The sequence below is a fragment of the Uloborus diversus genome, chromosome 3, assembly GCF_026930045.1.
Source record: "Uloborus diversus isolate 005 chromosome 3, Udiv.v.3.1, whole genome shotgun sequence".
In the NCBI taxonomy this organism is placed as follows: Eukaryota; Metazoa; Arthropoda; class Arachnida; order Araneae; family Uloboridae; genus Uloborus; species Uloborus diversus.
In genome coordinates this window covers 166,179,699-166,197,783 of record NC_072733.1, presented here as the reverse complement: position 1 = coordinate 166,197,783, position 18,085 = coordinate 166,179,699, and the positions used below count along the sequence as shown (strand labels likewise).

General features: G+C 30.7%; 1 protein-coding gene across 1 annotated transcript in view; it reads left to right on the top strand.

Annotated features, from left to right (window-relative positions):
- LOC129218351 (phosphatidylinositol 4-kinase type 2-beta-like) overlaps nucleotides 1–17,095 on the top strand; it is a 47,610-nt gene extending 30,515 nt beyond the window's left edge. The window contains exons 6-9 of the mRNA XM_054852595.1: nucleotides 2,042–2,113; nucleotides 5,850–5,983; nucleotides 13,407–13,466; nucleotides 16,793–17,095. Coding sequence (XP_054708570.1) covers nucleotides 2,042–2,113; nucleotides 5,850–5,983; nucleotides 13,407–13,466; nucleotides 16,793–16,966 — 440 coding nt within the window. The 3' untranslated portion in view covers nucleotides 16,967–17,095. The remainder of the gene's footprint in view (nucleotides 1–2,041; nucleotides 2,114–5,849; nucleotides 5,984–13,406; nucleotides 13,467–16,792) is intronic.
- Nucleotides 17,096–18,085: the final 990 nt, after the last annotated feature.

Sequence of the window (18,085 nt, the reverse complement as noted above, 5' to 3'; positions counted from 1 at the left end):
TACCTCAACTGAAGCTACAAGTTTCAAAATTATTTTCTGAATATATGAGTACTTTTTGTCTCATTGTTTAGTTTACAGATAATGAAGTTAAAGAAAAAATTTCAACTAAACCGGAGGCATGATTTTGTATAAAAATACTATAGAAAATACCTAAACTTAAAAATACTTATTAGACCAATCTTTTTATATGGTTGTGAGACATTGTCAATTAACAAAACAAGCTGTTCATTTTTGAAAGAAAGATACTGTGGTCAATTTTTGGGGCAGTAAAGGAAAATAATACATGGAGAAGCTTATATAACCATGCAGTTTTCTCTAAATGAAGACAACCTAACTTCTTGAGAGTTATTAAATCCAACAGAATCAGAAGGCTGGGACCCCCTTTTTGACGGTCAGATTTTTACTCGGTTAATAAACTAACCTTTTCAAAGATTGAGGGTACTAGACAAAGAGTGAGGACAGTGTAGAGAGATTTGAAGATCTTGTGGGAATAAATAGAAGAAGAGACCTGGCAAAAAGTCATACCGCCTGCAGAAAACAGACAGAGGAAGCCTTGACCTACATCAGGCTATATGTAGTGTTGCTAAAGAAGAACCTAAACTTAACGATTTGGATAAACAATTTTTAATTATGATTTAAGAACCAAGCAAACCTTTAATTTCATGTATTTTAGTTTGAAGTAAAATGGCAAGATATTTTTTCTTGCATAGTATAACCTCGATTTAACGATTGTCAATGGACTGAAAAAGGTTTTTGTTTAAGCAAGGAGCATAGACATTGAATGCAGTCAAACCCAGACCAGTGAAATGAAATAAATGAAAGCGGGAGCTCAACCGAACCAAGTACTGCGACCAGAGGTCTATTGTACTAGTCCCCAAACAGAAGTCTTAAAATAGACCAGTAGCTGAAGCAGAATTCAGCAAACTCCTAATAGGGATATCATGAATCGTGCATGGTTCAAGCAAATGATGACAAAGGTGTTCAAACCTATAGGCAGAAAAAACTTCACAATCATGCAGGGTGTGAGTAATAGTTTCCTTCTTAAAGAGGTAACGTCTGCAAATTGACTCATTACCGACACCCATTATAGCAAGGAGCTGCTTTAAGGTTAAAGTCCAGTAAGAAGACCAAAAGCCTTCCTAATACTAATTTTGTTAAGAAGCCTATTGTATTTCTGGCATGTGATCCTCAGAGAAATCCAGTTCCAAAGGAGCTGGGAACTGGGCGGTAGTAAAAAGTCAACACCCGCACAACCACCTTGCACGAGTGCAAGGCAAATTACAAAGAGGTTTTGCCCGGTTCCTCGAGGGGACTGTTTAGACATCATACAACCCAGACGCCATCCATCCATCAGCACAGTGCCTCACACCTTAGATTGGGTATCCATTTTAATCGCCTTTTGCGACACACATGGACTACGTTAGGACTATTTTGCTCCGTTCACCGCACGGATACCCAGACCAGTGAAATGTACATTAAATTGAGGAAATCGTGAAATTGGTTATTGTTGAATCAAAGTTATACTGTAAGTTGAAATAAAATTAAATGAATTAAATCAAAAATGCCAAATTTATTTACTAAGTTTGCTAACAACATTGAGTTGTTTTGTTTCATGTATTGAAGTAATCCTTGTTAAAACAATGCTCCATTTTTGATGATGTTTTGTAGGTATGATGACCAGGTTTAATTCCATTTAAAGGGTTTTTTTTTTTACTGTTAATAAAAGACTTGAAATTACACTAAAACTCTTTATCTTGACAAGACCTGGAAACTCTGTAACACCCTCTGCTATCAATAGCTTATTTGTACATTATATAAGTTGTTTACCATCCATTATTTTAACTCCATCTACGTTCATGCTTTATATGCCTTCTCCGGAAAGAAGATGAATTTGTTTCCTTAAACACTTCTTGTGAGACTTTATTTTATACTTTTAATGAATAGTTCAAAAGAAATAATAGTTTTTCACATCAATTTTTACTACTTTGATTATTATTGTTTGATTTTTTATCACTTTTTTTTTTCTTTTAATTTCAGAAAGCAGAAATAAAAATAGCTGCTATTGATAATGGCTTGGCATTCCCTTTCAAACACCCAGATGAGTGGCGAGCATGTAAGTTTATTGTATTGATATACTCGCATATGAGGCATTGAGAAGCCAACTGAAAAAGTGAACTTTTTTAAGTTTCTAGTGGAATGCATGAAAAAATTAAATTATAGGTAATCTTTCTTTAGAAAGTGTCTGAATGAAGCAGTATAGCAACGGATACTGGAGCTACTGTTACTATTGCTTGACACTTATCAGATGAGAGATTCTGTAATAATATGTACTAGTCATCTTCAAATTTGGCACATACATCTCTTTGATTCTGGATGCTTCATATTTGATCCACACATTATACAGGGTGTCCAAAAAGTCCTTGACACATTTAAAGAATTTATCAAAAAGCAATAAATTTTTGTATGAATATGCGGTTTGCACAAGAATAACCACAAACTCATTCAGATTCAGAATTGTGTTAACCAGTTTGTAATATGAGAGCAGTATTTTTTTTGAAAAGACAAAAAAACAAGAAAAGTGTTTATTTTTTGTGTGCTATGTCCTGGTATCATCTAGCGTTGTCCGGGTAACGCCCTGGGCTGTCATCATTGCAGTATGGATGCTATTCTTCAGTTCTTTTGATGCTTTTCTCAGTTGGGATACATAAAGAAAGTCATTAATTGGCCCCCAAAGCACTGCAAAAACAGATGAACATCCTGCATATAGTAACACACAAAAATAAATGCTTCTCTTGATTTGCCGCCATTTCAAAAATACTGCACTCGTATTAAAACCTAATCAATGCAATTCCGAATCTTGATGAGTTTGTGGTTATTCTTGTACAAAACAACGTATTCATACGACAATTTATGGCTTTTCAATGATTGTTTTTAATATGTCAAGGACCTTTTGAACACCCTGTATTTTCATTATGTTGATATCAGAACTGAAAAGTATCATGTTTTGTATAGAATTTTATTGATTTCATTTATAAATACAAAAAAGCTAAATGGGCAGTTACTTATGAAAGGACATACAATTTTTTTTTTTTTTTGCATTTTAAATTTTATTAAAATTTTAACAATGGTATTTGTTTTCTAGTTTGTTAAATACTTCTGATTTAGCTGCTCCTCTGGAAGTTAAAAATGATTGAGCTTTCCATGATAATGGAACGCAACTAATTATACATGAAAGACCTAGAAATTAATATTATCTAATGTTTTTCATGCCTAAGAAAGATAATTTGTTCTTCAAAATTAAGAAATTCTATCAAGTTTTTATTGTGAAGAGTTTTTTTTTTTTTTTTTTCGAGAATACGAAATTTGAACCTTTTAAAATGTAAGTGATTTCTCTTTCAAGATAGGTTATTGCTTTCTAAACAATTTTTTTTTTTTTTTTTTTTTTTGAGCCTGTTTAAAATGTAACTCTGTTGCTTCTTTGAAATTCAGTACAACAACCTAGGTTTTTCTGATAACAATTTTCTGAGTCTCTTGTTAAGACTCAGAAAATTGAGATTTTTTGTTTACGAGGTTCTGGAACTGGTTGGTATGTAATTCAGAATATTATTTTATTAGAATAATTCAGTATTTAATGTTCTAATTGCATAACTACATTAAAAAATCTTGTAACATAAAATATCTTCTGGTTCTTTAACAAAATCTGTTTTTTTCCCCCCTCTTTTTCACTTAAAGAAATTGGCAGGTATAAAGTAAAATATTTGTATAAGACTGAACTTTTCATTAAATTTTCCTTGGTCTGCTCAGTTTAATTCATTTGACTCAAAACTCTTGCATATTTCTCAACTATTTCTGAGGTATTATGATTTACAGCTGATATTTAATTATTTCCCTATGTTAAAAGCAAAGGTTTTTAAGTTGTGCAGAAAATGTTTGCAATCTGATAATCTAAATAAGTTTCATGTTTGCTATTGCATTTTCATGTGTCAATCATCCCAAATTAGAGCTGTAACAGTCATTTTTCTTCCACCGTAACAAATAAAAAATAAGTTTAAATTTTCCTTGTAATATATTTTGGCCTACTAATAAACCATACTTAAGAAGTGTGCAATTAACATGTCAACTTTGCAAGCATTTCTTATTGCCAAGTCTAATATTTCTGATGCTTGATATTCACAAAAACATGGAAATTAATTTTGTAAAAAGCAAAATCTGCAACTGCAGTTGCATTAACCTGAGATAACTGGCACGAGATCCTATGTCACCCCAGTCACCTTAAACTTTCTATTTTGGATTGTGCAACTCAACTGATATTAACCAGATCTTCAATTTCTTAATTTCTTAGTGTTTTCGTTCAAGAGTGCCAGCCGGTAGTTTGTATCTTTCATTTGTTGAAAAACTCCATTCATTTCTTTAAAACCATCTGCAACTGATGGCCAAGTTCAGAAAAAACAAATCTCTTGTGTTAAATGTGAACAATTTATTTGCACATTTTTCTCAAATTATGTCTGATAAATGCATTGAAGTTTTCTATGGATATGTATTGAATGTGTTTACAGTATTTCTTCTTTTAATTAATCCTTTTTTTTTTTTCAAATATAATAAGTTTTTCTAAGAAACTTGTGGTAATCAATTTAAAGTCTCTTATAGTGTTATTCGTACATAAAATTATCTATTTTACAAATTGACATTGAACTTTTATTAAAATTTACATGTATAAATCACATTAAGCAAAAATTAATTAATAGGATCATGGTCATACAGATACCCCGCTTGACCTTTTATGTGTTGTTTAGCTCATGAGTTCTATGGGGTGAATAAGATGAGCAATATAGGTTTATTGTAGACTTTTTTTTACTTTTGTGAAGGTTTATTGTTTCAAATTTTTTGTGTAATTTGACTGCCTTTTACATATTTGATTTCAAGTTAGTAAATTGTTAGTCGAAAAACTTTTGACAGCCTAAAAAAATTATTCAAAACTACATAAATTAAAGTGTATAATTAGTTTTATGCTTGATTCCAGTTTTTGGCATTGATTTTAATTCCTGTGCTGTTCTTTATTTTCTGTTAGTAATTCTGATTGTTTAATCTTGAGGTGGGCAGCTATGTATAAATGTTTTGTTTTGGTTGCACTGCTATAACACTCAGTTTTGTTTCTCTTGTTTTGAATCATTTTTTTTTGAAAAATAGCTCTTTGAACATCAGCTCTGGGGACTTCTGGCGCCCATAGCCTGTAAGTTTATCTATCCCCATTGAAGCTCAGTTGAAATAGTAATTTTTCCTGGTTTAAAGATTAGCCTAGGATTTGAAAAGCTAAGAACAATGACCCCTGGTTTTGAAATCAGTGCAGAAGTTTAATAAATGCGTATCCTTCATTTTGATGCACTTAAATAACTGGATCATATCCATTCTTACTCTCCTTTGCATAAAACTGCATGTTAAGCATTGTAAGCCTAGAATCATAGTCTAAATTGGAAAGCCAATATACTCACCTGGTGATTGTCCTTTGATCCCTTTCCTACAGATTGATATCTTTTTTTAGATAAGGAGACCAAAACTGAGCAGCATGCTCCAAATCTTACCAAACTTTTGTACAAAGGTAGAATTTTGCAAAATAGACCTTTTCATGCTACACTGCACTGCTGACTAAATGTAAAGCATTGGCTGGTTAAGACACCCAGATCAACAACTGTTTTTTCTTTGCTTAAGATAGAACCATATAAACAATAACTTACATGCTTGTTTCCATGGCCTTAATGAAGCAGCTACAGCAATTGCCTGCTGATAAATAATAACAATGATTTTTTATGCTATGTATGTTTAATCCTTTCATCTTAAAAACATATTTTTAGATCCCTACTATTGGGCTTGGCTTCCTGTTGCAAAAATACCATTTTCTTCTGAAACTCGTGACCTTGTACTTCCTCAACTATCTGACATGAACTTTGTCCAAGATCTCTGTGATGATTTGAATGATTTATTTAAAGTAAGTGGGTTACAATTTGTAAATATTTTATGTTTTATCACATTAATGCAAATACAATAGTGATAACCACCAACATGCTCTCGACTCAGCTAGGCTGGTACTAGTCAATTTGTCAACCCCCAATGAATATCAAGATTCCTCTTAAAGCTATTTACCCACTGCAAAAAACAGCCGCTATCCCAACTATCTGCAATCATGTTGAAGTTCTTTTTTCTAATTTCAAACTTCTCTTGACATTTGAGGCAGTGAGAAGCAAAAGGATATAAGTGGGCATTTTCAAGTTGAGTCAAAGGCTTTTAAAAGTTCCAGCCCTAGGTAGACTTTCATTGAAAAGTTCTATTTCATCCTGTAAAGCAGCAACTACCAGGGCTACTAATACTATCTCTTGCCCTGAGACAGGTACTGATAACCAGTACCTATGGTTATCACTACCTACTGGTTATCAGTACCTTTGTATCAGAGGTACTGGACAGAAGTTACCATTTGTACTGGTTAACTCCAATTTTTTATTTTGGCACTTACATCCCTTTGCTTCTCACTGACTCATTTGTAAGATTTAAAAGAACAATATCTGGTTTTGCCATCTATGCAGAAATTTATCCCATTATAGAAATTTATCCCCATCCGGTTAGGTGATCAGCCAAACACAGAAACCCCCAGGGTTTAGTTCCCAAGCATGCTTGGTACTCATTTTATCGACCCACCAAAGGGATAAACACCTAAATTGACCATGCCCAACCTGAGGATAGAACTCGTACCAGTGGCACGTAAGCGCGATGCGCTACCACTGAGCCACTGGGATTCCAAGACTAAATTTACATATCACATATTTTAAGCCTGGAGTCATATTCTAAATCTTTAAGTCCATTCACTCTTCTAGTACTTTTTTCTTTGAACTTTTTTAAATAGACACAGGGGAAGACTATTTTGAAGAGTATTAAGTTGTATTACATGCTTGATCTGTAAAGGGCTCATTCCACATCAATCACCTACATTAAATAGTCGGCCATGCCGTCATGTCTCGGATTTGGTTCATTATTTTTTTACAAATAGGAGGTGGGACAAATTAATTTTTTAGATTTTTGAAATGAAAACTAGACTTTGTGTGTGTGTGTGTGGAGATTTCTTTTGAAGATCTGATTTTTGACCACGTTTCAGAGTTGCCTTTTTGGAATGAATTTGGAAAAATGTCCCTAATTTCTTTATTTTTCAACCAATTAAACTGAATTAGGTATCAATGTTGAGCTAATACTTTTCTCTTTCAGTATTAATAACAGAAAGTATTCTGTGAATAGTGGGGTGCTGCCACTCCTTATGTAAAATCAGTTTTTATGTCTTTTCACTTTTGAGATTAAATAAGTCATATCACCAGAGTACCAACTAATATCGGCATCAAACTTTTTTTTTTTGTAGAATACATAATACATTCTCTTATTATGTTGAGAAAGAAAATAAGGAGGTTTTTTTTTTTTTTTTTTTTTTTTTTTTTTTTTTTTTTTTTTATAAAACAAAAAATATAAAGTTCGTTTTGCAGAAAATTACTTCTACAATACAAAAAAAAAAAAAAAAAAAAATACAAATACAATACAAATGCAAATGTGACGACCAGCTACAGGCTCTGGGCCCAACTATGCTGGTTCTAGTCAATTTATTAGTCCTCAATGAAGGTCAATGGCCCTCTTAAAGCTATCTACCTATTTGCTCATTACCGCTTCTTCTGGTAAGCTGATCCAAGTGTCCACGGCCTTACTAAAGTAGTATTTTTTTCTAATTTCCAGGTTAGCCTGAGATTTGAAAAGCTTTAAACAGTGATCCCTTGTCCTGCTTTCTGTGCAAAAATTTAATCCATTAACATATTTCATTTTGATAAATTTAAACAACTCGATCATGTTCGAACTGACTCTCCTTTGCTCCAGGCTATACATATGCCTATCAAGTCTGCTATCATAATCTAAGTCTGAAAGTCTCCTTACTCATCTAGTTACCCTTCTTGTATGCTTATTTCCATGACCTAAGTATAGCACTTGACATTTCCCTACATTAACTGTCATACCCCACGCATCTGCTCGCTTAGTAATATGATCTAAATCCTCTTGAAGTTGTTTTGCTTGTTTTTCATTTTCTACAATCCCCATAACTTTTACATCATCAGCAAAACAATTCATGCTTCTAGAAATATTTTCATTGATGTCATGCATTAAAATAATAAACAGAAAAAGGGCCCTAAAACTGATCCCTGAGGAACTCCTTAAAACGTCATTCCATTTAGAATGATTTCCCCTCACAACTACTCTTTGTTTCTTTCCAATCAGCCAATTTCTAACCAAGAGTAAATTTTTTCCTTCTTTTCCTATATCAGCTAGTTTGCTGAGAAGAGCAACATGCATTAACTTATCAAAAGCTTTTTAAAAATCAATATAAACAACATCACAGTACTTTGTTGTTATCTAAAGAGGAGGTAACCTTGTCGTAGAAATGCAATAAATTAGTAGCACACGATTTACCTTTCCCAAAACCATTCTGCAAACTAGTCAACAGACTATTACAAGTTTTTTATACCTTTAAAGCCCTTTAGAGCTTCAAAATTCCCAAAAACTTTTCAGAACAATAAATACTGGAAGGTCAAAGAATTAAAAATTGATTTGTATCAATAGTTGATACTTAAAAAGTTATTCACTTTGGAAAAGAATTGTGCAAAAACCTCCATTTCAGACTTGACAAAAAAAAAAGAAAAAAAAACCTTTTGATTGAAAATATACTACATATTAAGAATAATAATAGGAAGATTTGAAAAAAAAAAAAAAACATTTTTAATGGCAGCATTTTGCAGTTTTTTCAACATAAAAGAAAAAAATAATAATACTATTGAAAAGTTTTCAGAGTATGAACTTTTTTTTGGATTACGTAACACCTGGCAATGATCCTCCACTCTTACATTACTCATGCAGCCCAACTCCATATTTCTCTCTATTGAAGATTATTTTTGCTGATTGATGCATAGTTTAAAATTTCTTTGAAACTTATTTTTAAATTAATAAAAATTCTTATTTTCTCATCTTTTGACACAAAGGAAACATGTTCCATCTGCCATGTTTTCAAATAGATCAAACATAAGGTATTGAAGGAAACTTTGTATTTTGTTCTGCAATAAAGAAAAAAAAGTGTAAGATAACTTTGAATTGAATTAAGATATAGAGTAAATTTTTAAAATAAATGCAGTACGCTTAAGCGTGCCTTTTATTTAACATTTTATAATCACAAAATCAATTGGTAGATTCACTTTCAAAGCGCAAGAAGAAATGTGTTTACAATGTGTGTATGATGTGTGTACAACAAGCTGTGTTTGCATTAGTAAAATAATGTAGACAATTGCTTGTACTTGTATCAGGTACAAAATTAAGTACTTCTTACAGAAACGAATTCTTTTTTCAATTTTTCCTGAAAGTAGTCATAATAAATCAATTTTTCATGCAGCAAGTATGAAGCAGATGATTTAGGTAACAACGAAGTTATTGCAAAACTAAATGAAACCTCTGAACAAGTAATTTTGCCAATATAGTTATGGTTGACCTGGTTTTGTACCTGGTGCTAGTACAAGCAGTTGTTTACATTTCTTTCATAATACAAGAAAAAAAGTTCATTGGTCATATAACAAATCATTCTTCTAATGCTTTGAAAGTGGATTGATACATAGCTTTTGTCAAATTTAAAACATTAAATGGAAAGTATGTTTATGCCAACTGCATTTATTTTCAAAATTTACTCTACCTCTTAATTCAACTAAAAGTTACCTTACATTTTTCTTAATTGTAGGACAGTTTAAAGTTTCCTTCAATTCCTTTTGTTTGGGCTGATGTCGGGGGCGGATACAGGATTTCATTTTTTTTTTGGTGGGGGGGGGGGGTCATGGCCAGGTGTGATAGTGGACTCAAGTTCAATTTTCTGAAGACACTCTGAAATTTTCAAAAACTATAAGGAAGCTCCTCCCTTCTCCCCCCCCCCCCCATGAAAATTTCAAAATTGCATACGAAAATCATTGAAATAACCTTTTCTAAAAGTTTTTTTTTTTTTTAATAATTTTTCTTTGACTTCGCTCCATAGACCACTACAAGTCACATACTACCAGATTCCTTCAATGGTCTAAAGTTGTACAGTTCTATAGTAAAATGCGGTTAAAGTCTAAGAAAAAATTTTAATGTTTTATCAATGTAATTTAAACATTGGTAAATACTCACCAACTGATTCTTTTCGGTTGTAGAAAAATCGGAGGTGAATGAGGATGCCACAGTCTCAAGAGTCTGATACAGGAACTCGGGATATGTTTCCATCGGGGTTGGGTTCATCAGTTTTTTTAACTTTGCAAAAAAAAAAACAATGTTTTGTCACCCTGAAACTTCATGGTTTTTGTTATAGATAGTCCTTTTCTAACAAAACGCGGCTTTTTCAACAGTTTCCATCTAATACAAGGGGCTGATTTACGGGAACCCTCATGTAACAAGGTTTCGCGCTAACACAAAACTAAAACTTTACATTTCTTGCATGCCACAAATTCAAAACACTGATTTAAACTAATTAACTATTCACATCACATTTACAAGTAAACTTAGCACAAACAAAAACGAAACTGTCTAAAAATCACAAGAAAGGAATAATAATTTACAGACTTAACACATTTGAGTGAGTAATTATTTTTTATGTTATCAATTGCAGCAATGCCTTACAGCGCTGAAAATATTCCTATCCTCAATTAAATTTGTTGCATAAAAAGTGATCGGGTGGCAGACACTTCTTTGTCACTTTTCATTTTCTGGCGCCTGAAGACAGCACCATAGAAAAACTGTTTCAAGCAAAGCTATATATCAATAGAAAACTGATATGTAATGCCATAAAAAAATTAATTCAAAAATTATTTACTTTTTCTTATGGTAACGTTAAGGTTTTTTTTTTTTTTTTTCCAAGCAGTCATTTTCACTACTCAAATGCAATAAACCTTATACCAGTTACAAAGAAATTTTGCAGAATTGGGGGGGGGGGAATGACCCACGTTACCCCCTTCTCCCCCTCCTTGCATCCACCCCTTCATGTGCTGCCCAAAAATATTGAATTTAAAAAAAATTCTTTTTCTTATGGTTTAGATCGTTTTTTTTATTTTTTCAAGCTATTATTCAAATACTGTCGCAGTTTGGGGGTGGAGGTCATGATCCCCATGACCCCACCCCTGTATCTACCACTGACTGATGTAGAGATATTTTTGAAGTGATGGCATCATTGGTGCTCATCTAGGGGGGCAAGTGGGGGCTCAAGCCCTCCCTTAGAAATTTGAACTTCCTTGCTTTTAGTACGTTTTTCTTTGAAAAAAATGTAAAAACATTTCTTCTCCAGCCATTAATGAATATGTCATTAAAAAATAAGTCTAATGTGTACTGAAATCGATTTCCATGTTAAAGTATCCTGCTAAACAATGGGGAAAATATCTGAGCCCCCCCTTTACAATTTTGCATATGGGCACCCATGGATTGCAGATGAAACATATATTCTTGTTTTTCTCAAAAGAGAAAAAAAAAGCAGGACTTCTGTCGAATTCAGAATAAGTTTCAAAGAGATTTTAAAATATGCTTCAATCAGCAAAATAATCTTCTTTAGAGAAGTCTAGAGTTGGACTTTATTAGTAATGTAAAAGTAGAGGATCATTATCAGGTGTCAAGCAATCCAAACAAGTTCACATTATGAAAACTTTTCGATAGTAATACAATATTTTTTTTGGCTTTTAATGTAAAAATAAATGCAAAATAAGGCCGTTATAAATGTTTTTTTTTAAATTCTTCTTATTATTGATATTCTTAATATTTAATATGATTTCAATCAAAAGGTTTTTTTTTTTTCCTTTTTGTCAAGTCTGATATGGAGGCTTTTCCAAAAGTGGAAGTTTACAATTGTTAGAAATAAATGTTTATTCTTTGATATTCCAGTATTAATTGTTCTGAAAAGTTTTTGGGCCTTTTTAAGCTGAAAAGGGTTTTAAAGTTATAGAAAAATTGTATTTGAAGTAAATTTTCTACAAAACAATCTTTATTTTTTATTTCAAAACAACAAAAACATCCTTCTAGTTTTTATACATAGCAAGAAAATGATTTAAATATGCTACAAAAATGCAGATATTAGTTGGTACTCTGGAGATGTGACTTATTAAGTCTTCCAATTGAAAAATCATAAAAACCGACTTTTAGAAAGGAGTGAAAACACCTCGCTATTCACAGAATATTTTCTGTTGTTTATACTGAAAGAGAAAAGTATCTGCTTGAAATTGATACCTAATTCAGCTTAATTGGTTGAAAAATAAAGAAAATAGAGACATTTTTCTAAATTCATGCCAAAAAGACAACTCCAAAATGTGATCAAAAATCGAATTTTCAAAAAAATCTCCAAAGCTTAGTTTTTGTTAAAAAATTCTGTAAAAAATAATGCACACGATATTGGGCAATTTGTCGTGAAATAACCCAAATCTATTTTTTTTAATAAAAGGTTCGTAACTTTTGGGACAAGAGAAACTTTGAATATGAGTCTTTTGAGTAGTAATTTTCAAAAATTGCTTAAGTTGTTGATTAGGGATGATAGGTAGTATATTGCAGACATGATATTGTGTCCAACTAGTTAAAATTAATGTTAAATTTTATAAAATAGAAAAGTTAAACTAATTAATGTGAAAATTTATTTGTATTCTCATTGAGTTATTTGACTACACATACCTTATATGAATAAGGTAGGGTATTTTTGACCCTAATTTATAGGGGATTCTATTTGATAGTTGACTAATTAATTGACTAGGACCAGCCTAGCTGGGCCCAGAGCCTGTTGCTGGTCATCAAAATTTGTATTTGTATTACTTAGTATAGTAGACTCTAGACTATCTGGTTTAATGTGGCTGAAGGGTGGACCAGATGACAGAAAAACCGAATAGGACAGAATTTCTTTTAGTGATCCCTCTAATTAAAAACACATTTTAAGTTAAGTGATTTATGCAAAAGATGATTAAATCACTGTTTATTAATAAACTACAGAAATGTAAAAAGTTATGTGACTAAAGAAAGTTGAAATGGAATTTTTACTTTGAGACTAAGTCCATGGTAAACTAAATCCTGCTTTTGATTTTTAGCTATTTGACCCTAAGCAATGATGATGTGATTTCAGTTTCTTTTTCTATATTTCCCAGTTTGAATGGAGAATTCTTCTTCTCCACATTCTGTAATGAGTTTTAAAAATGGCAGTTTCCAACATTCTAAATTTTTGCCTTGCCCGATAGTACAGAACCTGGAAAATCAGAAGTCAGATAGAGGAGAGCCTACTGTATTTTAATCTGTACTATAAACTTGTTGTATAATGTATATATTTTTTTCCATTAATTTTTTTTCCTTGGAAATTCCAGGCTGATTTGGGTTTTGATCGAAATGTATTTGAAAAACAAATGTCTGTCATGAGGGGACAAGTAAGTTTTCTTTTTACTTTTAACATTGATGATATCATTTTTCTTTAAATCTTACACTGTTTACAACCTGTTTTTATTTATAATTATGATCATACTTCATAATATATAAATCTTTTTGTGAATTGTTTAATGTATAATTTTGGAATGAAGCTTGTGGTACATTAAGTAGCTTTTAAAGCAATTTGTGATGGAATCAACATGATGGAAACGTGAGCATTGTGAGCAAATATAATTCAAGCATGAATGATTCCTCTCCCCTTTTAATTCCATTTTTCCAAGATTTTCTTGGAACACACGCGTGGTTGTTACATTTTTCTTTCATTTCATTTTTTATTAGCTACATTAACAAATGCTGCATTATTTGTTAGCAATATTAACAAACGTAAATTTGACTGCAAAGTGCCTCAAACTAAACTTGAGTGTTGTGTTGCTGTCACTGAGGCTACTGAGATATGGAAACAGTTACTGCATGCAATCTAAAACTCCTTCATATCTAGTTTGAGCCCTCTTGTACAAATAACTCATTAAACTTCAGTTAAACTTAGAGCGGATCCTCTGTGTTAACTGCATTACTCTCAAAGATCCTTTTTCATATGCTGTGTAAGAGTTACATCAAAGCATGGGGAAAGCCTCCTATGGTACAACTTCCACCTCTCAAAAGATAATTGTAGGCAGAAAATGTTGCTTGATTTTAAATTTTAGAGAGAAATTAATGCCTTTGTTTTGGCAGAATTATGAAGATTTTTCTTTATCTATGATTTTATCTTTGTATTCCATCATTTATTCTTTAAACATAGGAAGCTTAATCATCCATAAGTTTAAACTTTGTGAAACAACTTGAGATAAAGGAAATTATTATTAGACCTTACTTGATTCAAAAAAATAGTTTGCTATTTTTTGAGTGTTTTCATTTTAGTAATTTTGTATACCTTTCTCAGGATTTTTATCTTCACTCTTTCTGCACTTGGGAGCTAAAGGGCATTAAATCACAAAATGAAGGTTAGCCAGAAGATGAATTTAAGGTTTTTCTTTAGTAATGATATGTATTACTGGATTGTCATTTGTGGGCTTATAAAATAAAAGTTTATCAAAACCTTTTCACATGTCTAAGTAAAGTATAAAAAGTTGAGTAAGATTATGCTTAAATCCTGAGATTGAAAAAAAAAATGAGTTAGTGCTCTTTATCTCCCCAGGTACAGATTTTTTATTATTTATTACGTTATAATATTGATTTTATTTGTTTAATACAATCAAGAACAGTTTGCCACCTTTAAAACATAATACTTTTATATATTTACTAAATACATTGATCAATGAAAATTTTGTTTTATGTGTTAAAAAAAACTTAAATTTGAAAAAATAATAATAATTAAAATTAAAAAAAAAGTTATATTGTTAAAATATGAAAAAAAAAAGGAAGAAAGAAATACATTCCAGCCAGATTTATTTCTGAGTATATGGAAGTGTAACAATATCTTAAAGAAAAATATTGACAAGATCCTATATCAAATGTTTGCTTCTAAATAAACTTAACATGTTACTCTGTTCTGGAATATCTAAAAGTTTTTCCTTTTTTCATTCAACCATAAAATGGCCAAAATTATTATTAATTTTAAAGTAACGTTAATCAAAAATGATACATGTTCATTATTGGTGATATGGCCATGCCAGCCAACTCTTCTGTTTTGAACAGAAGACTTCCGTTTTTTTTTTTTTTTTTTCCCCAGTAATGTAATCCGATCTTCTGATCAGAAGAAAAAAAGACTTTTTTTTTCTAATTTTCGAGCTAATTTTTTCCTATGATTGTCATTTCATTCCACAAAGAATTTACTTCTTTTAATGCCAATAACAATTAAAACAAAAAATTTGTAATTTCTGCTAACTACGCTAGAAAGTGCAAAACAGTTCAGTGGAAGTGCTAACATCCCTGTCTGTTTGTTCCAATGCTCACACTTGCCGATTTTCCAAACAGCTGAAAAGACTTTTAGGAGATGACTGCTTGTTGTGCTATTTAAATAAATACTGTTTAACTTTTAAATACAAAAGATATATTTGCACAGGAAAAGGCTTTTTCCACTCTCTTTTCTTTTAGAGTACACATGTAATTGTAATATGCAATCATTTTGCTTCCTTTACGGAAATTGTAACTTTTTCATTAAAAACCTGAACTGTAAAAACTCTCTCCAAGTACACTTTACATAATTTTCATTAAAAATTCAATTTTTTATATATGTAAGTAAAAAATCAAAATAATACTAAAATGTTAAGTTAGAAATGCAGGAAACAAATTTTTATGCTTCCAGTATTAACTTATACATTGAGCCTCTAATAAAACATGTTTATTTACCTGAAGAGGAAATCAGATATTCATTACATTTCAATGATTTTTTACTGCTACAAATTTGAATAATTCTCTAAAATGTTAAACTAATTAAACTACATAAACATTAATAACATTTAATATTTTTATATCTAAGAGATTGTGTTCTAAAAATATTTATATGTTGGTTTATAAATTGGAAATTCTATTAACTTTTACAATGAAGACTTTGATCATAAGATTATTTTCCTTAAAATTTAAGTATTTTATTTTTGATGAAAAGTTATTGCTTGCAAACGTTTAAAACCTTTCTAAACCTAACTCCATTGAAGGTTTGAAACAAACCTTGATTGCAAAAATCTTCTTAATTATCATTGTTCTGAGCTTTGAACTTCTTGTCTATTGTCTTCTGAAGTAGGCAGGTATTTACTGCTGTAAGCAGGTAAAGGACAAGTTTTCTTTTTCTTTTTTTTTTTTTTTTTTTTTTTTTGTCATCTGTTGTACGTTAGCTTTATTGTACAAGCTTGCTTATTTGGTTTACATTGAAAAGTAGCACGAAAAAAATGTCTAATTACAGCATTTCCCCATTGTTGGTATTAAATTCAACTCACATTTCTTCAAATATCTTGAGAACTCATCTCTGCAGACCGTTTACCTGCCCACGGCAGTGTAGTTCATCATATCATTTCAATCGAAAATAATCTATTTGTAATTTTCATAATTTTTTGCAGTATAAAATTATCTTCTAGTTACTTCTGGGTTTTAAACTTAAATCTTCCTTTTCTTCACTTGAGAAAGTTAAGCAAGTATGTATGTGGGACATAAAAGCTCATAATGATAATATTTATTTATCAATCCTCTCCTTTCAGATGTCTCTGTTTCTGCAATATTTTTATTTCACTTTAAAAAATTTCATATTAAAAACAAAAATCTTTTTATATTCACTTTTAAGAACTATAGATAAATTTTTGGTATACAATGTTAAAATTTTATTATTTTCTTGAAGATTTTAAATCTGACTCAAGCATTGAAGGATGGAAAATCTCCTGTGCAATTAGTACAGATGACACCTGTTATAGTTGAACGTAGCAAAAGTGGAGTCAGAGGGAGAATTCGTGCCATTAATGACAGTTTCACTCAAACTTTTCAGAACAAAGCACCTTTCTTTTCATGGTGTTGAGGATGGTGATTTGTGAGGACTTAGAAGAATCAAAAGGGATAAACTATTTTCCACTTGACAAAGATTAATTTTTAAAAAGATTATCTCTATTTGTTTTATGTGGTTCTTCCAAATTGTTTAACATAAATTAATGTCCTTATTAAGTACTCTGAAGCAGTGTAATGCTTGAAATTTACATTCATGAATTATTTATTAATTTATCAATTGTTTTAATGAAACTTGTGATATATAGATGTAGTTTCTTCTTTTTTTTTTTTTTTTTTTTTTTTTTTTTTTTTTTTTTTTTTTTTTTTTTTTTTGTGGTTCAAAAGTAATTATCTTTTCCTGGAGTTTATTGTTAAGATAACTGTTCACTAATATTGAATTTTGTTTATAAATATTTCATAAGTGTTTATAAATTTTAGTTTTACATATCATAAAACTAGAAATGTATTATATTCTATAAATGTTATAATTAAATAAATTATTCAATTAGTTATTGATATTACTTTTGATACCTATAACTCTATAAATTTATTTATTTATAAATTTCCCTTTAAATTGATATTTATTATTCGTCTATTAACATTATTAAATATTGCTGTCATATTGTTGCCTTAGAGCAACAGTAAGACCTCTAATCCCAGAAATAACAGTAAGATATCTTACTGTAGCTCCGAGGCCATGATATGCAAGCTTATTTAGTTATTGTCAATATCTGACAAATTATAAGTAGGAAGAGATTTTTTGAAAATGGTTGCATGTTGGAACCAAGAATAACTGAGTCACTAAATTATCAAGTCTGCATAAAATATATCTATTTTTTCATTTTTTTTTTCAGTTTATCAATTAATACAATAAGCTCCTGATTATCCACAAGCATATTACCCTCTTATAGTCTAAATTCCTTTTCATCCGACTATTCCCAGCTTTGAGATGGATTTTATTTTGTAATATATTCATGTTATATCAAGAAATAAGCTTTCACCCTTTTAGCTAAAAGAAAGGCTGGATAAATCAAACAATGTTTAAGAAAGGGTTTTAAGAAATGATCATTCTACCAAATTAAAGATCATCTAGAGTTTGAAAATGTTATCCCTTTAATAATAACCTTTTTACAAAATTTTTGATTATCAGTGA